Below are 26,011 nucleotides of genomic sequence, written 5' to 3' on the forward strand. Positions count from 1 at the left end.
AAAGTAGCAAATCCACCATGTCTTGAATAAGATAAAGCCCGATCTTCTCTCTCTTTCTCTTTAAACACGCACCAACAGAGCATTACAAGCCATCTTCATATTTAAGAATCAAAAATCCGGCATATATATATATATATATATATATATATATAATACGCCAGGACCACGAGATTAAAATAAGGGAAGTAGGATGTGGACATCACCAGTTGCCACACAATTTCAATGCAATCTAAAACCAATTGAGTCATAAATATGGAAAACAAATATGAGGGAACCCCTCTCCATTGTGGTGTAAATGGTAAACAGCGGCTCATCCACCTTTAACATGATGTCATAGTCAGTTTAAGAAGTACGCAAACTACGGTAACGATAGAAGACGTGTCCATCCCAGATACGGTAACGTAACCCTGGCAAACAATAATCTTTAAAAACCTTGACTTTTTCTCATCAATTTACTGTTCCTTTTGTGAAGAGGACTATTAGAATTTAACTCCTGGAAAAAGGCAGAAAACTTTCGGCAAAGATTGAGAAACTGTGGAGGAAATTCGTGTGTGGCGTGTTTTGCACAACACGCCACACCAACCGGATCAGATGTTTCTGTGAGCGATCGATACTCCTTATTTTTCCGCATCTGGTATCGTTTGTTCTCAGCTTCGTAGTATCCTTTTGAACAATAATTTACGACTGGTTATACACATTGTGTTCAGGTTTGTTGATGTCGGATGTCGGATTTTACTGTTAGGTCACGGCGGCGAGTTGAGGACAAGGCCCCCGTATCTACTTTTGACGACCACGACACTAAGAAAGAATCTGCTTCTGTTTCCTCATCAATCTTTGGGAGTTATCATTCACTAAGTGACACTGTCTTTGGAGCTTCGCCCGCGCAACTGTGGAATTCTGCGCAGGTTAATATTGGTTATCATACTACATACTACCACATCTTTGACCTACTACACCGTCTGCTATGTCAGTGTTTCTACTGACCTTCATTTCGTTATTGAAAAATGCGAAATGCATCGAGCACTTTTATCTCCGCTAGCGATCGTAGGATTTTGCGTGAGTATTATTGATCTCATCTCTTCAGGAAGCCTTCTCTTCAATTCCTTCACCACTTTATCCTCTTGAGAACTCAGGACCGAAAGAGTTCACTGAGAAGGATTTTCCTGTGCTGAGTATATTTGGAGACCCCATCGACTTTTTTACATTCACTATGCCGTCCAGGGACAGAACCACTGAATTTAGGACTACATGCAAATCTCTGCAGGTAAATACAATCCATCTTTGTGCTGCATTTTCATTCTTTGTGGCTGATGATATTAGTTCAGATGAAAGTACACTCTAATGGATTTGTACCGCAAACGAAAAAGGAAATCTTAGGTGAATCAGTGCAGTTCAATCAGCTGGCTAAGTAAGTCTTCTTCTCATTTATTGTCTTCTATCTTTGACGAAGTTTTGGATTTTGCACGAAAATGTCCTAGAAGTTATTTGTTTCAGTAGCCATTATTGTTTCTTCGATTTTCATCTGTTTTTTGATCGATGCTATGGTTGCGCTTTCTATTTTTAAGCATTCGGAGCTGCAACACTTGAGCTCAGAATCTTGCACTCATAGATGCAGTCATAGGTGTGATAGGGAGAAGCCGGAACCTCCTCAGGTGAAGGGGGTTCAGCTCATGGGTTGCAGCTCAAGTGAAGGGGGTCCTTTCGCCAACCGTCCAAAAATGAAGGGGATCTTTTCGCCAACCGTCCAAAAATGAAGGGGGTCTTTTCGCCAACCGTCCAAAAGTGAAGGAAGTCCTTTCTCCAACCGTCCAGAAGTGAAGGAGGTCAGAACACCGGCTCCGACTATCGTATCTATGGATGCAGTAGTCGGAACCGGTGCTCTGACCCCCTTCACCTTCCTTCTTCACTTTTGAACGGTTGGCGAAGGAACCCCCGTCACTTGAGCTGCACCCCATGGGCTAAAACCCCTTCACCTGAGGAGGGTCCGGCTTATCTCTACCACACCTAGGCTCGCACTATTGAACTCAGGATCTCGCTTTAAAGGCATCATCCCACGAATCTGGGGTGGTACGGATTTCAGGTGGAGTATTCGTATACGGGACAGAAGATTATGGAGAGGGGGGTGATTTCGTCCATTTCTTCCTAATTGCCGTAAAAAATGGCTCGGAAGATGCGGCGGCGCGTGCACAAGGCTGGCGCGCTCCAATCTCTGCTCCAATCCAACATCTTGTAGAAAATAGCTCGCCGGAACGCCCGAAGAAGAGAAAGAAGATTTCGAAGAAGTAGTCCTAATCTACTAAGATTATTTGCTGTCTTTTTATAATTTTACTGCGGTTGCTCCTTTTCATATGATACCACTGACATATGGTAAGGTTCATCTCTCTATAGCTTACATATGTTTGGTTTTAGGAGAATTGGCCGCGACTTGAGCCAAACATGTGCCAAGATGGAGAGATTGGCGGAATTGGCTAAGAAGAAGAGCCTCTTTGACGAAAGAAGTGATATGGATCACCTTTCCAGAATTGTTAAAGAGGTAAAGGTATACTCTTCTAATAGTAGAAAGTAGAAGCTTTACCGAGCATAATAATTTCAGGACATTACTGGATTGAACAAACAGATAGCTGCTCTGCAGGAGTTTTCTCGAAGACGTAGCGGAGGAACAAAAAATCAGGGGACTGGACATACGTACGCTTCATCTCCTTGTTCATCTTTCACTTTTAAATATACTTCTGGAGTGCTTTATTTTGCTATCGTTTTTTTTTTGTTACTTATTTTAATTTCTATTTATTTTGTTCTCATTGAGATGAGCAATATGAAGAATATCTAGGAGTCAGACCGTGGAGAGTGAAGTCCCTCGCTCTTCCCCTTTTTTCTTTTTCCTTTTCAGAAATAGCAGCGTATATGCATTAGCGAGAGCGAGAATTGAGCATAGCAAATAATGAACATATTGAAAGCATCTTTTCTTTGACATTTTCATATTTTTTAACGGAGTTATTTTAAAAGAGAGGGCAGGTGTCACTGGTGTCGCCTTAATCACCTTAGTTCCCGTTGTTCTTGAAATGAGATTGATCGAGCGTAGCGTAGCGCGAGAGTTGCCCAGTGGTTTCTCCCTTCGTGTGGGACACGAAGAGCATGAAATTTTTCTTTATAAGCTCTTGTGAAGAAGGTATTCCGTGGAACACAGATATTCTTTCGATTGGGCGTTCAATGACACCAACCGCATTTTCTTCCTGTTGAGAAGTGTCCGGATTTCCGAAGCGAAAGGTCAATGCAGAAAAAATGATAGTGTTGAACGGGTAGAGCACGGTGCCAGATGTTTTCTTTGTTTTCCTGACTACATCCTCGATGCTCTTGTATGCTCTCCAAGTCCCTCGTTTTCCCTACCACGCTCAGTAACTATGTCCTTGATCGTATTAATTTCCCGACCTTGTTATACATAGCTGGAGTGCTCGAATATATTCGTTCTGTTGAGCGTCAATGGGGCATCAGAAATCATCCCTCCATTCCTCACGAACATCATCTTGCTCAGGTTAAGCTGCATACTTATCCTTTTACATGTTTCACAAAATCGACCAGCATTCGTCTCGCCTTATTGATTGTTGGTGCTGTAATGCCGTAAAATTTCTTACCGAGATGATTAATTGTCGTACTTCAGAAAGGTGAACCTCTGGAATGATATCTTCAGCTTCCTTCAGATGGTGAGGAGACAAGCGGAAGTGCCAAGTGAGGTGGTGGATTATTTTCTCCATTCTTCTTGTCGCAGTGGTTATTCGTTATTCTACTTGGGTTTCGGAAAGCAGTCTTCTTCGTCTTGCGATTGACGAAATCTCGACGGACATAGTGAATGGTCCTTCCCCTCCCTCTGAAGCTTCAGACAACAGTGCTGCTCTTCTCTCTTTAAGGTCCATTTTTATCGCTTCTCTACAATACCTTGCGTGCTCGGACGGAAGTTCCATGTTGTCCACGGCTCATACAGCTCTACGCCGGCGTATTAGCTCCAGGGTTCTCTGAGGCAATCGTCTTTTGGTGGTTTTCAAGCTCTCAGCTTCCCTCGCACAGGCGTGAAAGTGATCCGCGGACACGAATAGTCTCCCTCGCCGACGCTGTGCACTACGGTATCTTCCCAAAAACCCGGCTAACATAGTAAAGAGATTCAGATTGAGATGAGTTCTGGGATTTCGCTCTCTGAACATTGTCGCCTTTTCTCATTTCTGGGAGAAGAAAAATCTTCTTAGGAGGTGACGGTGATTTGATCTTGTGTAGAACTTTGTCACAGCAGCGGAGACATTCTTCAGGCAAAAACTTTTACAGACGATGATGTAGTCTTTTTCGTAACGCTCTCTATGACAAAGTCAGAAAGCCTCTCTCATGCTCATTCCATTGTAGGCAGTAGTTTTTAATGTGAAGTTCCTCAAACGTTCTTCTGAGCCAATTTTGGCGTTCAAATCATCAACAATAATCTCACAGAAGGTACTGTCTTCTCTGCAGAACTTCTCCAGGTCTATATAGAAAGCTTTGACTTCTCATGCATGCGAAGAGCCGGTGCTCCTATCCCTTTCTTCCCTTTCATGATCTCATTCACTCTTGGATAGTTGGCGAAGGGATCCTCCTCACCTTCATGAGCTAGACTCCCTCTCCTGGAAGGGTAAGGCTCTTTCCAACATATGGTTGATCCGCATCTTTTCATACTCCGGCGTCCGATTCGGGTCGTAAAATGTTCGAAAGAGTCGATGTTCCCTGCCATACTCGTCTCGATGAAGACACCACCTCCTCTACTGCCGCAGCTTATAAGAGCAGTTCTTCTCCAGGTTCATATGCCCTGCTCAGTGTGTGCCGTGGTCTCATCTCGGCATTCTTGATCTTGCTGATTTGCATCAACGGGTCTTCAATGGCTGAATGTTATGGAAGCGTACGTGCGTTGTAGTTACGGATCGTCATACTAGACCCCTTTGTAGCAACCCCTTCCTTCCTAGCGTTATCGTGCCCTTGCTGTTCTCCAAAGTTATGGGACTCTTTCTCACTACTGTGTCTTGCGTATACTTTTAACTTATACATACGCTGCAGGCCTCCGCTCCCTAGACTTTTGCAGAAGAACTCCCGGAGTGGACAAATAAAGCTTATTTTTGCCTGGCGATTCCAAACTCCCTTACACCTCCCAGTCATTTAATTGTAGGCTTATAGTCGGGCCGAACTACGAAATACAAGGGTATTGTCAGTCAATCCTGGGGCAGCAGAAGCAGTGAGTCCGTTTTATGGATCCACTCGCGTCTCAGAGCAGGCACAAGGTCGCTTTTGGTCTTCGGTTTGCCCTCTCTCCACCGCCTGTGGAACGCCACGTGGTCTCGCGACGCCTCTGATCCTTTCAGTGATGGAGATCCATGGTATCGTTGTTGTAAAAAAGTTGTAATTTTTTCTCTTAGCAAGCATGGTTTTTTGTGCATATATTTCTTGTGCAGATATGAGAAGAAGAAATGATAATATTGAAGATGTAATAGTTATGTGTTATATGAAGATAGTTATGTGTATGATTCTATAGTTATATATTCATTATTATATCCTGTTGCAATTACCACTACATCAAGGAGCGCAGCGATTAAAGGCATCACTACACGAATCTCAGGTGGTACGTATTCCAGGTGCAGTATTGGTATACGGGATAATAGATTATGGAGTGGGTGATTCCGTCCATTTCTTCCTAGTTGCCGTAAAAACGGCCCGGAAGATGCGGCGCGTGCACAAGGCTGGCGCGCCCCAGTCGAACTCCCTGTAGAAAACAGTGCGCCAGAACGCCCAAAGCCGTATCTTCTGGGTCGTTTTTTACAGCAGTTAAGAGGAAATGGACGGAATCACCCTCCTCTCCATAATCTACTATCCTGTATACGAATACTCCACACGAAATCCGTACCACCTCAGATTCGTGGGGTGATGCCTTTAAGCACTATTAACTCTTGGGCACATATAACTTCTTGATATAGTGACACATAGACGATCAATCAGTGTCAATACATCTTAGTACACAATACATCAATAATTCCTTTTTTCTCCGGAATAAGAGCACTATGTGGTTCATATCGTTGTTACTTATCATTGAATATGTGGTCGCAACACTTGCATCGCGGTAATATAGTGAAAAGTCCTCATAGCTGCGATTCTTATCTCATGCTAAACATTGCAAACATCAGTTTTTGGGGATTTCGCCGTGTTGCCCTACGACACAAACACAAACACAAGATCATACATGTTCTATCGTGATACCCTTTTGGGCTGCTACCATTTATTAAATATTAGTTGTTGTACACTTGTTAATATCAGGATAAAGTGCCGCTCATCAGTCCGAATGAAGCTAGTGATAGTTCCACATCGATCCCAACCGCTACCTTTCTGCCTACGCAACTTTATCGAGTTTGAGGCCATCCGACTAGGCAAAAGAAGCTGCTGAGCGGTTATGTATATAGTGAAATGCATAGCACGTGCAAATGAGTGTCTATATGAGCATGAGCAAAAAGCAAGTGACAATATTTAGTTTGGAGATATCTGGCTCCATTTTGTTGCAGCTGCAAACCCAGGAAGATAGGACTTTTTCTTCTCACGCAATGATATTATTTGATTTCAGTCAGCTGGTTGTTGTTGGTCTACAGTCAAAATTGGCCACTGTTAGCAAAGATTTCCAGAGTGTTCTAGAAATCAGCACAGAAGTAGGTTTTTCTTTCCTGGTTCGGTCTGTTGTTGTATTAAATGCAATAATAACTACAAATTCTTTTCAGAATCTTAAGCATCAAAAAAGTAGACGTGAGAAATTTTCCCATGCAGACCATGTTCCCCTATCTCTGCCATCTTCTTCTAGTGGCTCAAATGGTTCGGTTTTATTTATTGTTTCTTATTTTCTAATATAGGGGCGGGTGTGGCGCAGTCGGTTAGAGGTCCGCTGTAGCCGCACAGTCGAGGGTTCGAAACCGCCCTAGTGCAAACCAAGCCTTTCATCCCTCCGGGGTCGACAAATTGGTACCAGACTTGTCTGGGAGGATAAAAACACTGACTTGATAATCGGCTGGCCCCCGCAAGTCATTGCATAGGCCAACACGCATTCCAAAACCTCAACGATTACGAATTCCAGTAAAACGCGTTGGCGCATCCCAAGTGGATTGATACGCCAGTGACTTGACTTTTTTTATTTTCTAGTATCATGTTGATGAATGAATTCTCATGCTTTTTTAAAAAGGCGATCCAGTATCAAAGCAAAAGACTTTATATGGAAAGTAAATTGTCATCGTAAAGCTTGGACTTGTTTTTTCTAATTTCTTAAAAGAGCTCCCGTTTAAAAGCTCTTCAAAAGTGAACAAAATTCAGACAAAAAAAAAACTACACTCCGAGAACTACAATCCGAAAAACCGAACATCACGTGAAGTCAATGGAGAAAGGAAATCTTACTCGAAATTTTGTTGATTTTTTAAAGCGCGTCGAAACGTAGTTGGGTTTCAAAGTACTAGACACAAGCTTTGCGGTGACGCATTATTTTCCATTACACGTGATTTTCCCCTAACCTTAATGAAATGTTTGCATGTGAGCACTATATCGTGTTGTTTCTGAAACTCTAAAAATCCTTTAGTAGAATCACACCAGCCTCATTGTAATCTTACCTTAAATTATTTATGCATGAGGTTTCTTAGAAGCATTTCACACTAGATTTTCCAGAATATCTTCTCAAGTTTGCATTATAATCGATTACTCCCCTCGCTAGTATACTGATTTGTTTTCCCTAGCTTCCTTGAGAATTTCGTTTACGAGACGAATAATGGACTTCAACCCTTTTTTTCCATTTAGTTCATGATCCTCAATGTATTATTACGTGTAATAAGATTTGAATTGATTTAAGTTCGTTCGCGACTTCTCGAAGATGACAATCAACACGGCGTTCCGCGTGTTAATAGCGTTACTTTGGACATGGGTGCTATGGAACAGATGCGGGTGCAGCAGCAGGTAAGAGCTCCTCACATTTGCTGACGTCATCTTGAATTCCCTTTCCTAATCAATCTTTATTGATGTTCTCCAGATGACATTGCAAGATCAATCGGATACGTATGTGCAAGCGCGCTCTGATGCAATGGAGACCATCGAGGGTTCAATTTCCGAATTAGGCCAGATCTTTGCTCAGCTGGCTAGTCTTGTCAGTGAACAAGGAGAAATGATTACCCGGTTAGCGATTATTTCATTCGCCAGTAAAAATGTAGCCCTTTTAATGTGCTTGCTGCCAGTATCGAAGTCTCGCTCTTTTTCATTTCGCAACATGCATCTACCCCTATGCAACGTCACACTAGGCGCCATGTCGATTGCATCAGTTTGTGCTAGTGGGCGGCTTTTCACATACAACGATTGAGTAGTGGTCGTTACCTGCTTAGTTGCTTAGAGTGTAGTATCATACAATGAGCATATGCTAAGTATTCCGCTCTCCAAGCTCTTTTCCGAAAGATTCCATGTAAGTGTTCCGCAAGATTATGTGACCTGCACTCCTGTGAATTGGCACAGTCCCATACAAACGGAGAAGTGGTTCATACCAAATTCTCTTCTTATCGTCATTGTGTATACACCAATTTCCTTTTTTTAATTGTGGAGTTTTGTTTTTCTAGTTGTTAACACCGTACTAGGATGTCCGTAGTCTTTATGAGTGATTATGACTTCTAGTAGAACTATACTATTAATCAAGAGGATATTCCTATCACTTCAATTTTCAAAAGAATGTGATGATAAAGAATTATTAGCCAAAACCAACAAAGGCTGAAGTATACGACTGGAGTTTGCAAGCAGGTTCTATTTGTAAGGAACAACATTTTTTCGTAAACAACGTGTCATGTGAATTAGCTGAAACGCAGTGCTTTAGTTACCTTAATAACTTTTTCCAGTATCGACTCAAACGTTGAAGACACTGCTATAAATATCGATGCGGCCCACACGGAATTGGTGAAATATTTCCACAACATAAGTAAAAATCGCTGGTTGATGATCAAAGTGTTTGGTGTTTTGATGGTGTTCTTCATAGTATTTGTTCTATTTCTCACATGATCGGTTAACTGAGCGTCATCCCTCATTATCACTGTATACACTTCATAATGTTTAGACTGAGGATTAGATTTATTTGAGTAAGTTATAAGGATTGGCCTTTTTCACTGCAGTAGAAGAACGTTATTCTGCCATTTACAGGGAAGAAATCTTTTATAGTTGGTAACCCACCTGGTGTTTAGGGTGTCTTATAATCATTTACATTGATACTAGGCTGACTCTTTTGGTAACCGGTTCCGTTGCTTATCATCTGTACATTTGAACATGTCCCCTAGAGGTATTCATTGTGTAGGAAGTTATGCTCGTTTTCGTTCAGAATTTTAACACATAACGTAGTGTTCTATCGGTTGTATCGAAGGCTGATGGCTTATCTTGTCTGTGATGATGTTTATTGTAATTAAAACTATTTATTTGATATATTGTCCCGTCTCTTTTATGGTTTGGTCCCTCAATTATCTACTATTCATTTCGTATGACAATTATTAGATTTCGCAGTCCTTCTGAATCTACATAGTCGAAAAAACTAATAGGAGAAGTTCAAAGGTTGTTTTTTTTTTTTTAAATTTTTCGTTCCTAGTTCGTTTTTTTCAGTTTTATAATTTGTTTTCGTTTTGTTTTTGGTTCTATAATTCATCTGCATCATTAAACATCTGCCCTGTCTTGTTTATCATTACATGTATGCGGCAGAAGGCAGAATTCTCAGTTAGTAGACGCAGATGTGATCAAAATAGCTTTCGATAGACACGAGCTTATGATACACGGCGTTCTAAGCGGCTTGGCCAGGTATAGGAGCAAGCTGAAATATTTTTGATGCACATTGAACACTTATAAGTGAATTCTTTAACCTCTTACAAGATGCATTTCTTGAATGATATAAAGGATGCATTTGTTCAACGATATAAAACTCTGCGGGTTGGTGGGTATTGAACGTTCAATAAATAGCAAACCACATAGGCCCCAGACTGTGTCGCCCGCGCGGTTGTTGTTTTTTTTGTATTGGTTTTGGTATCCAAAGGAAGAAAGTTTGTGGCAGAGGCACACAGATGGACATATTCCATCCTTGTGGTCGATTATTTCTTGTGCTGGAATACCCAGAAGTCTGAACATTTTTTAGCAGTGGACTTCTTTAATTCGACTGTTATATGTTTTGTGTTAGTCTCACGCACTAGTATTTGTTTTCAAACACAAGAGGTCCGCAAAATCGGCTGCTTACGCTGGAATATTAACGAATGTTTACTATTGTCAATTCCGTACACTGTGGGCGTCATATTATATTATATGTGGTGGAATTAAAAAGTAGCAAGTGCTTCAGCATCTATTCTGAATCACACTAGCTTTGAGGCAAGACTGTCAACATTCCCATCAATGCCCTATGCGCAAGATTTGCGAAGCCTTTTCGTGCTGCATACTTTGCAAAATGAGACCGAGAAAAGTTAAAAGTTATCAGGAAACCCATTAAAACAGTCTAAAAAGCGAGGTGTCATTTTGACATTGCTAGGATTGTGGTATGTTCAGTAAGCTTCTGCTCATTGTTGATGCTTAATGCTGGTTCGCATTGGTAGTTATTCCCTGCGGAAAACAGATTTTTTTCAGTTATATTCTATATTCTTCTACATTTAGAATAATTTTTAGGTGGTTAGTACACTGCTTCTTTTCTAATTCTTTCCTCACATTTTTCATCATTTCCTCACATCATTATTCAACTATTTCTTTACGGGACTGGTTTTTCTTTCTTACATTGCTATAAATGAGCAGAAATGTGAACTTTTCAAACCTATTTGCATCTTCGGTATAAAAAAATGTGATCGGGTATAAAAATGCTGTTGTTAAAGAAATGTAGTCTGGTCCAAACGACCTTGTGGCGCAGTTGTGAAAGTGGTTGCGCTCGGAGTGGCGCGCTGGATGTGGCGGTTGGAATCGAGGTGGGACCATTGAGAACTGGAGCAATGAAGGGTGGTAGCAAGGGTCCTCACTCGATCCTAACCGCTGCGCTCCTCCGAACCACTTCGAGAGCAACCGCTTACAGATCGTGCTTAATGTTGTTTTGACTCTACTGTACTTCTTCTAGCATTGTATCTTTATTCACTTTATAGTGAAGGACATATTATCGTACTGGAACGGTATAGCCTCCTCCCTGATGCGTATTTCGCCGGGTCTGCTTGCGGTCGCTTCGTTCGTGGCCACGGCAGCTACTGTCACCAATGCATTCGTCGTTAATAAACAGTTTTATCCTTCGATAGTGTACATAACGAAAAGCAATGCGAGCATGATGGTGAGCCAATTTCCTTGGTTTTTGTTTGCGCTTTCCTAATTTTTCTTTTGTTTTTAACTAACACACTTCTTGGTCTGCACAATGTATAATAAATTGGATTTTTAAGGTTATTTATGTCCAGGCCTTAATCCTGGTGTACGTACTGTTCCAAATTGTTAGGAAGATATTCTTCGGAGAACTGAGAGCTTCAGAAGCAGAGGTAATAAAGCAAATAAAATTTTCGACTTTTTTTCAAAAGCTCTCTCCGCTAACTTGACTTGAAGGCTGCATACCACGAATCAGACGTGGTGAAGGTATCCGCTGGAAGATCTAAAGTTAGGGTTGTAGATTGCGGGACCTCTGGTGGCTCATCTCTCCCTGATCGTTGTAAGAAAGCCGACGTTTTTTTGAGACGATTTTAATTGCAACGCACCACCCTTATGCACGTTCCGCATCGAAGTGCGATCAGTCTAAGATCAGTTATTTCTTCTCAGCGGCCTATCCAAGTAAAATCAATGAATAGGTTGTCAAAGGAGCTGGAACGTGTGCATAAAGTAGCGTCCTAACGTACGTCGTAATAACCAATGTGGTTCCCACGCCGTTTCTTACGACGATCGGGGAGAGATGAGCGGAACCACACCTGATCCCGCAATCTACAACTCCATCTCTAGCTTCTCCCGCGATTCCCTCACCGCGTCAGATTCGTGGTATGCTGCCTTTAACTTGACTTAGACGGTGAGGTAGTACCATCGCCTGACGCGAATCCCGCATCGGCGCCGAGACGCGTCGTCCTTGAACACGACCCTGCCCAACCTTCTCAATCTACAACAAGAGTTCACACTGAATCCATCCATTCGGCACTGCTTCATATCCTGGTTGTCTCGGAAGGTTGTTACCAGAGATTTCACGCTTGCTCTAGGTATCTGATGTTTTGTTTGTGCTTTAGCAGTGTGCTGGACAATAGCACCTCTGTAATATTTGGGTAGCTTCCGTCATATAGTTGTGGAAGTTATATAGTTCGTAGTTCCATTAACCATTCGCCGGTGTAACCATTATGGAACTTTGTCCTTAACCTCGATGATGATGATGGCTAAGTAAAACGTAGTAAGAACTGTAGGAACTCGTAAACAGTTCCAGAACTGCTGTTCTATGTACTCAGCAATGAAAGATGCAGTTTACGGTCGTGTCTCTGCTTACATTGTAAATCAGTTACATTTTGGATCTGCTATGTCGGAGCATTAGATAAAATAACCTAACAATAATATTTAGATAAAATATAAAATGAATAACATGTAACATATTTTATTACAGGATTTGGTCCAGTTAACTGTAGGACAGCGAGGTAGAAGTCACTTTTGTGTTCGATGGTTCAATGCCACCTAAGGCCCACCCAGTGTTACTTTTTCCCGGGATAGAGAAATCAGCCTAGTCGGATCGAAACGACATGAAGAGCGCAGCAGTTCACGTAACCGCACCAAGCTTCATGTCGTTTTGACTCGACAATACCAGATTTGTTTGGGTGAATAAGGGTACTGATTTGACATGGTGGTTTATTCCCGCAATTCACTATGTACGTGCACACGCATTTATAAACTTCTGTGATTCTGAATTGTAGTCAAGCACATTTGCGCAATCCGGATTGATCAACACAGAACGTATTTTCTTAGTGATGATGGTCACTAATCGTCACCTCACTGCAACTCAAGTAGTTATGGGCGTGGTCCACTTGTAGTAGCTCTTGCCTGATATGTATTATCTTCGCCTTCATTGGTACTACGAGGTCTTTGTGACCATAGACATTCAACTGAACCACCTACTACTCATCGGATCTATAGGGGGCAACATCCCAAGATATTTGTTGTAGTATTATTAGCAGGCTATTATTAAGTGTTTTGTTGTTTTTGTGTTACCAGCACTGCTTCCGAATTCAAGAATTTCGCAGCAATGTTTAGTCCCTCAAACACCTGATTGAATTTAATTGGAAATTGGAAATGGAACTGAGTTTCTGCGCTTGCAGTTTCTTTCAACATTCTATTTTTACCGTTTTAAATTCTATCGCATCCTTTCTTTTATCTTCTTAAAGTGGTGTTGATGAGCCATCTTTCCAGCATCTGTCAGAGCGGGCATGGCATGCTGTGCTCGAAACATGCCTAGCTTTCACTGTTTTTCGAGACGACTTCTCACCTCTGTTTGTCATGCAATTTGTTGGGTTATTATTTGTAAAGAGTTTCCATTGGCTGGCGGATGATCGGGTTGATATGATGGAACGAAGCCCAGTAATCACTTTGAAGTTTCATTTGAGAATGATGTGTTAGTGTAAATTTTGGACTATCTTTTTAAGCTGAAATGATTTTCCACGAATCCAACGTTTTCAGGTATTGTTGCGTTTCTAGGCGCTACAGATTCTTACCTGGTTTCTCATGCTTATTTCACCACGTTACTCAAAGGGGCCAGTGCACAAATAGTGTTTGGATTCGAGTAAGTATATAAAAGTTATCCAATCAGTGTCAAGGACTTCATTTCATTTCTACCATTTTTATCTCTCAATAGAAAACATATTTCTCTGTACTTATCTTAGATCTTAGATACGCCATTTTGATGGCACTGGTGATTCACGTGACGATCAAGTACATACTTCATATGCACGACCTGCGCACAGCGCAAGCATGGGAGAACAAAGCAGTTTATTTGCTTTATGCGGAACTGCTCATCAGTATGTTTATATGTTTACGTAGTATTGTATTAGCCTTTTCGAAAAAAGAAAACAAAAATTCACGTTAATGTGTTTTATTAGCAAAAAATTTTGAAGATCTGATTCGATGCGTTCTCTATGGTCTTTTTGCTGCTGTAATGCTTCGTGTCCATTCCTTCCCATTATTCTCCGTGCGACCTTTCTACCTATCGCTTCGTGCTCTCCACAAAGCTATCAATGATGTGATTTTGAGTCGCAGAGCTATCAACGCAATGAACAAGTATGTTGTCGAAATCCTTCAATGTGTCCCAGTTTTGGGATTTGTGTTGAAGAACCTTCCATTTTAATACCCACCTGTGGAAACGGAATATGAGACATTATTTGAAATGCTACTTAAAATATGTTGTTGAAAGTGTTTCCGAACCTCAACAAGCTTCACTTAATACGATAAAAATAACATGCTGAACTTGATGAGCGGACACCAGTAATACTTTCACTCGTCTCGATCGCTCCTTTTCTTGTGAGTGACTCGAAGACTGCACCATATCTTTCCTTCAAGGACTTCTGTGAAAAGTTGTGACCATCGGGTCGGCGCTCTTCCTGAGGTGTGTTTGACGCGTAGTATCCAGCCGTTCACGGTCCAACGATTTTGGTTAAGGAATGAGGTGTCCGGTCCACCTAATTTTACTTTGCTTGGTGTATCCGACAGCATCTCTGATTTTCGATCGATGACGTAGGGTTGAGCTTCGAATTCCCTCTTTTACTTGCGTAAAGCGGGACAATCCCTTCATCACCTTTTCAACTGAGCGTTTTATGACGCTGATCACATGCGTGCAAATATACATGTAACAATATTATTTAATGACTAATCAATTTTAATACATAATTTTGTAATTTTTCCGCGGATCTTAACATCTATAAAAGCTAAAAGAAACAGTAATTGGCCGTTGATTGTTTTGCAATCAATTATATATAATTGCTATCCACTCGAAGTAGCTCTAGTTAAAGCCTTTATCTTTTGTTTGTTTGTTAACAACATATTAAGAAATATCTAGTCATTTACTTTTAGTCAAAAGTGTACGCTTGAGCCTATATGCTGAAGTACTGTTTGAATTTAGAGCCTGCATGAATTACCACATTCAGTCAACTCGTTTGTAATAAGTATTGTCTATGAACGGTTCCCATGAATGCATGAGTTGTACAATTTTTGTCATTGGAGCTTCTTAAGCTTTATCGATATTATATACATAATTGTAGACGTTGCACTGCAAAGAAGCAAGAAGAGTCAAACAAGCGAAGAAAAACGAGTGTTTATGCTCAAATTTAGTGCAGGTCTCGGAGCTGTGTGACAGCGACAGTAAAAAATCGAGAGGAAATTTGTCAAATTTTATAAATTTGATATCTCCACGCTTTGTTACTGTTTCAATGTACATGTTAACTATCCTTTTAGCTTATTTCCAATTGTCACCACTGAAGATCTTTCCGCTATGGATGCTACTTGTATTATTTGTCGGGACGAAATGACACCGGAATCAGCGCCAAAACGCCTACCATGTGGCCACGTCTTTCATACTCATTGCTTACGAAGCTGGTTTCAGCGGCAGCAAACATGCCCCACGTGTAGAACTGACATTCTGGGTGGGTTATAAGGACATACAATGATCTTTCTTCAAAATAGTCTTCGTGTGTAAAAATTACTACTTACAGCTGCGGCAGGTCAACGTCCTACTGTTAATGGTGCCGTTCCAGCAGCACAACCAAACAATGCTGCTGCTGTAGCGAACGGCATGGGTAACCCAAGGTTGCCGCCCAATCTGTTTCCTTTCATGGCCCACCAGTTTGCTGTACCTCAACCCAGACCACCTGCTCAAGATAATGTACTGGTTGCTTTACTGCGTCTATCAGCTTTGCAAGTCTGCAAATTTATGGTTTGTTCAGGCTGCTCCAGCGGGCGCATTCGGACAAGAAGGGAATGCACAACCTGCTGCCTTTCCGTTTTCTGTGAGTGAAACACCAAATGTTGCACTTCTAGCAAAATTCCCCGTTTCGCTTTTTGTTAGCATATTTCTATTTGACAATATTCTTCCTGCAGCTTTTTTTTTCGAGTAGCAGAAACTGAAGAGATCGTTTAAGCAACATCTTCCGCCATTTCCGTTCATTCCTCCTCTTCCTCCATTCCCAATGGAAATGCCTCGACCCCCAAGAGTACTTAATCAACTTAGCGAGGAAGAGCTACGCGCTTTAGAAGGTGCTTTTTCCCCACTATCGGTGAAATTTTTCGCCTAGAAATGTTATCTTCTTATCCCAGGTCAGAGCCGTGCTGCTCTGGAGGGTCGCATAAAAATGTTGGGAGATATTTCGACTCTGCTAGATGCTGCTGTCGCACAAATGCAACAATATACCGCAATTTTCGGGTTAGACTTCTTTCATTTCAATTTATTGAGACTCCACTGGCGGATTACATTGTTCGCTCCTTTTAGGCCTGTTTCCTTTTTAGTCTTTCACTCCCATTGAAGAACTTTCATTTGTCTTTCAAGTGATCCTTAACGAAATGCTTGCTGCAGTTTACCACGACACAAGTGTTCGAAGCTGTTGAATGTATTAAGTAGAGTGGCATGTATCATCTGCCACCTTGTAATTCAATGTATTAAGTATGAAATAGCGGGAAAATACCAAGCCATTGTTTTGTCATATGTGTGGGATAGCACTGTCTAACGTTAGTCATCGCATAAGATGGATTGTTGGTAAGGTCTTTCATTCATTTACCACCTGGACACTTTTGTGCGTATAAGTTCTTTTTTTTTGTTACAGTTATTAAATTTGTCATATGACCGAAGATACCAACTGCTGATATTGTTAGTGATGTCATTAGATTTGTCCTTCCAAACGTATAAAGAAGCATATTTCGACGGTATACGACGGTATACGTGCTGTCGTACTTTTCATGTGGAGGCCTGCAGAATCTGTCACGAACTTTTCTTTTTAACTTGCTTTCAGTGCCGCTCCTTTGCCCGTGCCTATGCCTACTTCTATGCCGAACAGCGCTTGGCAAACACTCTTTGGACTGAATACAATTCAACATAATAGTGACAGTGAATTAGATGTAACACAAAGCACATCTGCTCAGGATGTGACTGGAGCGCAACCTGAAGTCACACAGAGTGAGCAATCAGTGGAACTGAATGGAACTAACAAAAAGGTATGCACAGTATTTATCCACGAGTTTCCTTTTCCATAATTTTTAAAGTCCATGTTAAGGTTCTTTCGGTCGCGTTACAGAAATTTTCGATGTTTTCGATGTGTTGAAATCTGGTCTTTATTGTAGTTTATTTTATATGTTTGAACTTGTGCAACTTTGGATAGAACCTGATTATACTATGCTGATCGCCTCATACTATATCATATATATATATATATATATATATATATATTTGACTTACCTGCTTGACTTAATGTTACGGCCTAACGCGGCTTTTCACATCTTCGCTGGGTTGTCGTCTTTGAACATATCCGAGCCCATCCTGTTCGATCTTCAGCTAGAGTTCGCATAGAATCTACCCACCCTTCGCTATTCCACAAGCGCAGCGAATTTCGCGTTCCGACTGAGCTGCCTGCCAACGCCAAGTGTCCTCAGTCTTTCTTCACCACCTCCGTCCAGAACTTTCCCTTACGACCGGGAGGCGTTTTCCAATTAAGATCTGGAAGCATCTTCAGGACAACTTGGACAAGACGATCAGACGGTCTCCTCGACGATAACGTGACCAAAGAAGCGAAGACGTTTTTCCATGACTACTTCAGAAGGCCGGACAAGGTGTTAACGCTTTTCACGCGTTATACGCCGGTACACTATGTCCACTTCCAAGTAAAGTTCTTCGTTATGCCATACCCAAGGCAAAAAGTATCCTAACAGCCGTATAAACAGCTTTTTCTCCATGCAGTCAAGCTTTTCCATCACCGTCGACGGGGCTGCCCAAGTCTCCTATGCGTACATCATGATAGGGCGAATCGCGAATAGGTAGACGTAGCATGACTTCGTTGGCGAAGGGGACACGACGACAGACACTTGTTTAATGAGTTGAACGCCAAGTTAGCTTTAGCGCATCTCGCGTCGGTTCAACAAAGTTAAAATGCTCCCTCTAGATGGGCAAGGTTACCTCCCCCACATCGGCTTCGTTGGCTGTGTTCAGGATAGGCGAACACCTCTTCATCTTGCCGCTATACTGCCTTAGCAGAGTATAGACTTTTCTCGGATTCTTGTGCTCCCACTCCTCAAACTTTCGCTCTCACGATTACGTTTTAGCTGTAATATATATATATATATATATATTAATATATATAATACATATTAATATATATTAATATATATATATAATATAGCATTTTGAAACGATTTTTCAGTCCTTAAAGGAGCGTTCAGGAATGATTTCGGGGTTGGATTCTTTCTAATGTGAGATAGAGTTTGACGTAATTGCGAGTATCGTTGCGAAGACGCGGAACAGAAAATGAAATCCGGAGATCATGAAGAAACTGCATGCAAGTGAAGAATCCGGAGCCACGAATGTAGAAGCTAAAGCAGCTAAGAAACTAAGCTAAGCAAGCTAGTCAGCTAGGTAAACTAGGGAAATTTGAACCACTCTAAAATCAGAAAACTTACATCTCTGTAGTTGTGTAGCGGAGGTAGAAAATGCAGACACGCACTTCATGTTTGGTAATTAACAATGTATGACGTACGGTGCACTCGGCAATTATATACATATAAAAAGGATAAAGTCATTGCCGTATCAATCCACTTGGGATGCGCCAACGCGTTTTACTGGAATTCGTAATCGTTGAGGTTTCGTGTATTGGCCTATACAATGACTTGCGGGGGCCAGCCGATAATCAAGTCAGTGTTTTTATCCTCCCAGACAAGTATGGTACCAATTTATCGACCCCGGTGGGATGAATGGCTTGGGTTGCGCTAGGGCGGTTTCTAACCCACAACCGCATAGGTACAACGGACCTCGAACCGACTGTGCCACACACACCCCAATATATACAGGTAGAACCACTATAATTGTTCCATATTTCACAATATATTTTATTTTAATTTTTTTTTTAAATATTATTCACTGCAAGTTGAAATACGATTTAAACATATGAACGCTAAGAGTACATTTTGCGAGTGTCATAGAAGCGTTTTCACCGCAACACAAGTCATCAACCTCACTGAAACGTCAGTAAAATTGGAGACTTTATACTTGAAGCGGTACTTGCAAGCTGTACTTTTCATCAAGTTTCATTGGTACAGATTCAGAATTTATTACCACAACAATTCTCAGAAATCCTTAAAACGTGAGAATTCGGTAAACGAGTTTTGAAGGCAGCGTATCACGATTTTGACGTGGTGCGGAGCCCACAGCGAAAGCTTAGATTCGGGTAGTACATTACGGAACCCAGCGTGGTTCCACTCTTCTTTCCCTACTCGCCGTTTAAAACACGGCGTGAAAGACGCCGTTTTTTGCGACGATTTCAGTTGCAACCAGCCCTTGTGCACTCACTGCATCCAATTGCTAGCGGTCGAACATCAAAGATGTCTTCTCACTACCATATTCATGTGAAACAAATGTGAATAGACTGTTGAGTGTAGGGAACGTATACAGATAGGAGCTCCAACGTAACTGGTAGAAACTAAAGCGATTTTCACGGCGTTTTGGGAAAAGTTGGGGAAACAACGCTGGGTTCCGCAATGTTCTGTCAGACGCTCTATTTCGCTGTGGGTTCCACACCACGTCAAAATCATGATACGCTGCGTTTAGGCTCCAGATTTTTAAACATTAATTATAGAACCGGGTAAGTTCAGAATTCTGCTGACAGTGCTGTTTCTTTGAGATAAGTGACTGTTTATAATTCTGTATGATAAGAATTTTTTTGAGGCATCACCTGTCGACGGTCCATCAACTTCGAAATCTTTATTTGGACAGTCTGTGGGTGCGTCACCGCCATCGACGTTGCTGAGTAGTGTGACAGTGCCTGAAGAAGGCGTTTTACCTGATACACCATCGTCGTCGAAGGAAGCAGCCAAGAGATCACCATCATCAGCTGATGAAGAGGTCCGACAACGGAGGCTAAAGAGGTGAAATATACTAATTAAGTACTTAAGTTGAAGTTAAGTTGAAGTTAATTGGGTTACTCAAGCATACAGTTCTCTTTTTCTTTTCAAGCACATACTTCAGGATTTTTCTTTTAGATTTGGTGCTAGTTCGGAAGATCGTTAGTATATAGTGATGGTCGCCGTTGTGATTAAATTTTCGGATTATTTCATATTTATTTCGCTTGCGATTGTGTTTCATTGCGGGATATTCTTATGGAAGTAAATTAAATGAAGCCGGTGCCCTGTCTCAAATGAATGAATGCCTTAACGCTTGTCAGTGGAGAAAGCTGACTTCTGAGTCTTCGCAGTTAACCACTAACAGCGATAAGTACAGTCTAATACTAGTGAATTTCGTGGAAATTTTGTGTCTTAAGTCCAAGTTTAATGAGAAGCTGCGAGGATACCCGAGTATGTTTTAGCTAGCTTGCACTGACATTTGATGCGATTGATAAAACGATATCGAAACTGTGCCATTTTTATCGCAGACGTGCAATCAATGATTCGGAGATTTATGAAACTCGTGAATGTGGTGGACGGTTACTCGAATCTCTTCTTCTATCTAGGATCATGGTGATAATTCCTCGTTGGTGGTGACTTAATACATCAAGTTCATCATATCGATTTCGAATGACTCGGTTTATCTGCGGCGTTTGAGATTTGAGAACAGCTTGAGATTTTCGCACTCAAATGTACCAGATCGCAGTGCTTTAGACTCGAACATGCTCCTCATAATATTAATTTCGATGTTTTCTTAGCCTGCTGCAATCTGTACTGCAGAGAAAGCCAGCGCGCTTTATGTCACTTCGTACACTCGCGTGATAAATTGTTTGAAAAGCAATGTTCTTGGAAGCCTTCGATGTTGTGTTGATTCCCCTGTTTGGGAGAGTTTGCGATACAGATTTCGTAAATAGCGGCAAAACGTCCATTTTTTCTTTCGAAAATAGCAGAAATCATCAAATATAGTACATGCTTAAGTGCGGGTCCTAAAATGGAAATCGAATAGCTGAGAACCCGAAAAGGATATCGATGAGGCCAATGATTGACAGTGACAACAATAAGATTGACATTAAAATAAGTTGTCCAAGACAGAAAACCATTTAAAATAGTGACTCTCTTTCGCTGTTTCTTACGACGGCTTCTGTTCCAATGAGCAACCGTTGCGCCCCGTCCCTCCTGCGAAATCGGAAATCTATTCGGATGAATAGCAGGAGGGGTGGGACGCAACGGTTGAGCATTGCAATAGAGTTGCTGTAAGAAACAGTTCCGGGGCGTCCGTTTACACTGATACAGGGAGAGATGAACGGAATCACCTTCTTCCCCACAATCTACGACTCCGTATAGGCATTACCCGTCAGAAACCATGGCCATCCCAGATTCGTGGGGTGATGCCTTTAAACGCCGTAGAGAAGAAGTGACACCTCCACTGCGAAAGGAATTAACTGTGAGTCGAAGGTCGCCCAAATCTGCTTCTCATACTGTTTTCTGAATTTGGCGGTCACGTTGACCCTTGTTGGTCTTCCACTCTTGCTTCGAAAAATTAAGTTCGACGCTTTGGTAGGCGACCAAGCATCACAGTTCTTGTGAGCTGTAACCCCATCGAAATGCCACCGTGTTCGCATGCCAAATTTTATCGGTTTTGGATTTGCTAATGAACAGCCACCAAACTACATTGCTGTGATACACCAGTTCCGAGAAACTCAGGGGATCGCTTCACTAAACCGAAGAAAAGCTGATAACATCAACCAGATCAATGTTGATGAGATAAGCTATGAAGACGTTCCTGAGTTTAGAAAACGCCAAAAGCGGACTTTTAAGCTGCAGATAAACTTGAGGAAATCCTTGACCATTGTATAAATATATAGCTTATCTGTATGTTGACAGGTCGATTCATAAACGGCCACCCTAACCATGGACTCCAGTTTAAACATGAGGCCATGGTCGCCGTATCTTCTGCCCTCTTCTTTTGATCAAGGAGAAAGCCTGGAAGAGAACCTGAGTGGTCTCTTTTTTGTAGCTACGTATTGTACCAGTTTCACAGCAGAATACCTGCTGTGACACCTGAGCACAGGGTTTACGCTTCTTTTCTCTTCTAATCCCACTCGCAAATTTGAGAGAGGGTGATGCACTTTGTAGTCGAGAAGCCAAAATGGTTATTCGTATCCGTGACTCTTAATCAAGCCTTTTGTTTCGTAATGGTGTCCCTCTCCATAGCAAAGAACAGCCAGAGAACACCGTAATGAAATTACCCTATGCCAGTTATCCTGTATTATACCTATATCAATACTAAAGATAACTCAACCTACGGCATACCTATATCAATACTAAAGATAACTCAACCTACGGCATACCTATATCAATACTAAAGATAACTCAACCTACGGCTACCCTAGAAAATCCCTTCTGGACGTAAAGAAACATTTACATGGACATGTTTCGTAATTAATACGTACTACTACGATTCTCGAAATTCAAAACTCCACTTTAATTGACTCGTAGGGATGCAGTGGATCGTGAAGAGGTGTAGATGCGAGAGGGTTTGTAGTCTGAATCCTCTGGCTGGTTGTTTGACCTTTGGACTGGGTTTTGATCTCGTGTTCGCGTTCCCATCTCTGAAAACTACTTCACAAACTTCGTGACAGTGAAAAGCAATCAACAACGGATTTTCTTGCGAACTAAGCGGTCCACTTGACTGAGCGGTTCGCGCATTATTATGCATGTGCTATTGCGAGAGGAGTGCGTCATTTGATCTAATGACTCTGTTTTGCAGTGCAAATATGTTCGTCTTTTGAATATGGATTAATAGAACTATTGCGAGTCGATATTTCAGAATGAGGTAAAAGTGGTAAGTTTTTTTTCGAAGTGAAAAGTGCACACAAAAATAAATAATGAGTACCCAAAATTCCACATACCACTCGAAAGAGATTTTCTCACATCTACGAAATCTATGCTCCTTCACTTTTTAGTCATATTTACTCTGATTAAGTATTATGTGTTAAGTTGATGAGACCAAAGATTTTGACATCTTCTGTTTTTTTTTTTAATTTGATCAAGATAAAAAGGTCGCAGAATCTGAGACTGGTGCCATGTATAGGAATGGAACAGCTCTTGAAAATTTCGCTGCCAGTCTGTCTTTGCGCTTCAAAATTGGAAATTATAATTTCGAAAAAAGAAGTTGAAGCACGATCCAGTTATTGTGAGTTGGGAAAAAAATTCACTTTTCGAGATTTCTTTCGAAAACGAAGAAATGCGACTAATCAATAGTGCAACTCCATTGCTGTTCTTCCCATCCTTTCCAACAACTTCTTTAAAATCGTTCAACAGTTTTTCGTCATGAGTAGACAAGAATCGATAGAATTAAAAAAAGAACAGAACCAGACTGCTTCGTAGAGGAAAGGAGGTGGAGTTCGGAGCAACTCTGCAGACACCAGACACAACGGAGCAGACACAACCACGCACCACAAACATACCAAACACATAAGGCTATAACAAACATAAGGCTTTCGTAAAACCTTGCATCCATCCGCTGAGATGCGCACAAACAGCCATTAGGCAGCGATTAACACCTTATCCGCCACCTGAGAACGTGCGAAGTTACCTCGTGTGACTAACTTGCTCAACGTGGTGCATGTGTGGCCCAGGAAAACGTTTTTTTTTTTTGCTGAATTCAACTGCTGCGCTTTCGTCAAGTGCTGAAAGTGCAAATTTCGGGTTTGCAGATGAGCTGGTTATCAAGAAGTTTGGAATGAAATCCCTCTAAATTAGGAACGTACTGAAACTCTCGTCATGCATTTCACCGGAAACCGACCGTAGGTGCTCTCTCTTCACGACGAAGAATAATTGGCATTGTGAAGCGGATGGCAGAGAAACTCTGCCCGTTTTCAGTGATTAAAGTCTGACGAAATCAATCTCTTAAATCCTGCGTATTTGATAACAGCGGCTCAAGTGCTTGCTATTGGCATTTTGAAAATCCGCTCTACTCAACTAGAACGATTGGACGTGTTGGTCTGTCAAGAAGGATTTTAAGATAGAGGTTAGGTACACTATTTTAGTTCAGACTTCACCGTGCACATAATAATGAAGTAGCTTCAAAAAGTGGTAGTCATATCAATCAGTGATAATATACCTATCATCAGTTTTCGCGTAGGCGATGTATCAAATTCACTATCTTTTATTTCCAGTTGTTTCCTGTGTGATGTACGAGCCAACTTTTTTTTCGACTTTTCCATGAATGAGCACTTCACACCACTGGTTGTGTCTTGAAGATTTCATACAGGAGAACAATCTTGCTCTTCTCGTTTTGCTGCGTTCTAATTAACGACAGCATACTACGAAATTGACGATGTTGAGATCTTTCCGGGAAGATGTACATAGCCTTCGATGGTGTAGATTAGGAGTATGAACGTGTTCACGCTGAATTCCCCCAACTCTTTAAAAACAGCACAGAAGCGGGCTTACTAGTCTTTTTTCGCAAGGGGCACTTTAGAACACACCACCTTGGTACACGCACTGCGCGGCGACGGAACGGACGATAGTAAATGATTTTTCCTCAGCAGACTATTCAGTTAAAACAAACAAATACGCCGCTGGAGGAACTGGAATGAGGCTGGCGTTCCAGTGTGCCTTGAGGGAAAAACGGTCATCAACATCCACACACAACCAAGCCAAACTCACTTCTACGCCATCGAAAAGCCATCAATCCACCATCGAGGAGCCAGCTATCCAGACTTCTGCGATATCTGCATGCACCGTTTGCTCCGTTGCAGGAAACACGCATCAGGGATCGCTCTCTCATCAGTATCGGGAATTACACCATCTACTGCGGAGATCGTCTGGATGCGTCTTTGTACAATTGCGGGATCGCAGAAGACTCAAACTCTGGATCGTGAGTGCTCACGCACCTACGGAGAGGATCACAACAAGGACGCGTTTCATGATGAACTCAATACGTTGATATCCAGGATACCAAGCCAGCAAGCGGTGATTGTCGAAATTGACACAAATGCTAAGATGGGATTTGAACAACAATCCGATGTGCTCGAGAAATGGTTCTATCACATGGAGCAGACATCGGACAACGGAAATCGCCTGATAGACCTTTGCAAATGGACGACTTTCATCATTGCATCCACGTTTAAAAGAAATCATCGACGCCATCAGCTTACGTGGCAAGGGACAACGCATTAACGTCAGAAGAGAAGCGAAAGCGGAAGATGCAGACTCTTGAGCTTCAGCTCGACTACTTCCTGACGAAGAACATCCATTGTCAGATATCCGAAAATCTAGAGCTGTCTGGGACGTCGCATTCGATTCCAACCACCGCCCAGTTCTTCTCGGCTTCATATTCGGCAATTCTTCAAGGAAAGGATATCAAGGAGCTCAATGTAAACCGAAAGTCGACTTGGCAGGTCTGAAAACGAGGAACACAGAAAGAATTGTCACCGACGAGTGTTGATCAATATTGGATTACGCACCAGGAAGAGAGTGAACGACGCTGACTCACTGGATGCATTCAGGACCCTGCAAAGAAAACGCTCCTGGTTTTAACACTGAGGAAGAAGTTTGACTTTGCACCTGCGGAGACAATATCCAATTCTGTATGTGTTGCCCGCACTACTGGTGAATTCAGCTAGGAGAAACGTCTGAGAAGGAGGTTGCGTAATCAGCTGAAATGTGATCGTGAGAATGAATGGGCATCAAGAGCGAAGGAGTGTGAGAAAGCGTGGAAAGCGTGGAAAAGACAAGAACCCGAGAAAAGCCTACACTCTGCTAAAGCAGTACAGCGGCAAGATAAAGAGCTGTTTGCCTGTCCTGAACACTGCCAACGTCGCTGCCGGGGAGCCAACCCAACTCATCTAGAGGGAGCATTTTAACTTTGTTGAAC

General features: G+C 41.8%; 3 protein-coding genes across 4 annotated transcripts; 2 read left to right on the top strand and 1 right to left on the bottom strand.

Annotated features, from left to right (window-relative positions):
• Positions 1–722: 722 nt before the first annotated feature.
• Positions 723–20,254, top strand: RB195_013915 (uncharacterized protein; the record flags this gene model as incomplete). 2 transcript variants are annotated; one of them, XM_064203946.1, is made up of 25 exons in its annotated part: positions 723–905; positions 1,085–1,264; positions 1,326–1,408; positions 2,410–2,533; positions 2,594–2,685; positions 6,614–6,695; positions 6,765–6,855; positions 7,874–7,977; positions 8,051–8,193; positions 8,898–8,955; positions 9,585–9,597; positions 11,148–11,326; positions 11,433–11,525; positions 13,414–13,615; positions 13,681–13,783; positions 13,891–14,018; positions 14,115–14,277; positions 15,448–15,635; positions 15,705–15,874; positions 15,936–15,998; positions 16,131–16,245; positions 16,306–16,411; positions 16,995–17,196; positions 19,913–20,112; positions 20,227–20,254. In XM_064203946.1, the coding sequence occupies 25 exons, from the start codon at positions 723–725 to the stop codon at positions 20,252–20,254; spliced, it is 3,093 nt and encodes a 1,030-aa protein (XP_064059827.1). The 2 variants fall into 2 exon arrangements, with proteins under 2 accessions (XP_064059827.1, XP_013300088.2); XM_013444634.2 differs by lacking the exon at positions 9,585–9,597 and having other exon boundaries at positions 8,898–8,977.
• A 4,616-nt stretch (positions 20,255–24,870) lies between these two features.
• On the top strand, positions 24,871–25,314 carry RB195_013916 (uncharacterized protein; the record flags this gene model as incomplete). The annotated part of the gene is made up of 1 exon (XM_064203947.1): positions 24,871–25,314. One exon carries the CDS (start codon positions 24,871–24,873, stop codon positions 25,312–25,314), a length of 444 nt encoding a protein of 147 aa, XP_064059828.1.
• Positions 25,315–25,393: 79 nt separating this feature from the next.
• RB195_013917 (uncharacterized protein) lies at positions 25,394–25,995 on the bottom strand (the record flags this gene model as incomplete). The annotated part of the gene is made up of 4 exons (XM_064203948.1): positions 25,394–25,481; positions 25,570–25,647; positions 25,702–25,793; positions 25,909–25,995. The coding sequence occupies 4 exons, from the start codon at positions 25,993–25,995 to the stop codon at positions 25,394–25,396; spliced, it is 345 nt and encodes a 114-aa protein (XP_064059829.1).
• Between the last annotated feature and the right edge of the window lie 16 nt (positions 25,996–26,011).

Source organism: Necator americanus, chromosome V, assembly GCF_031761385.1.
Source record: "Necator americanus strain Aroian chromosome V, whole genome shotgun sequence".
Lineage (NCBI taxonomy): Eukaryota > Metazoa > Nematoda > Chromadorea > Rhabditida > Ancylostomatidae > Necator > Necator americanus.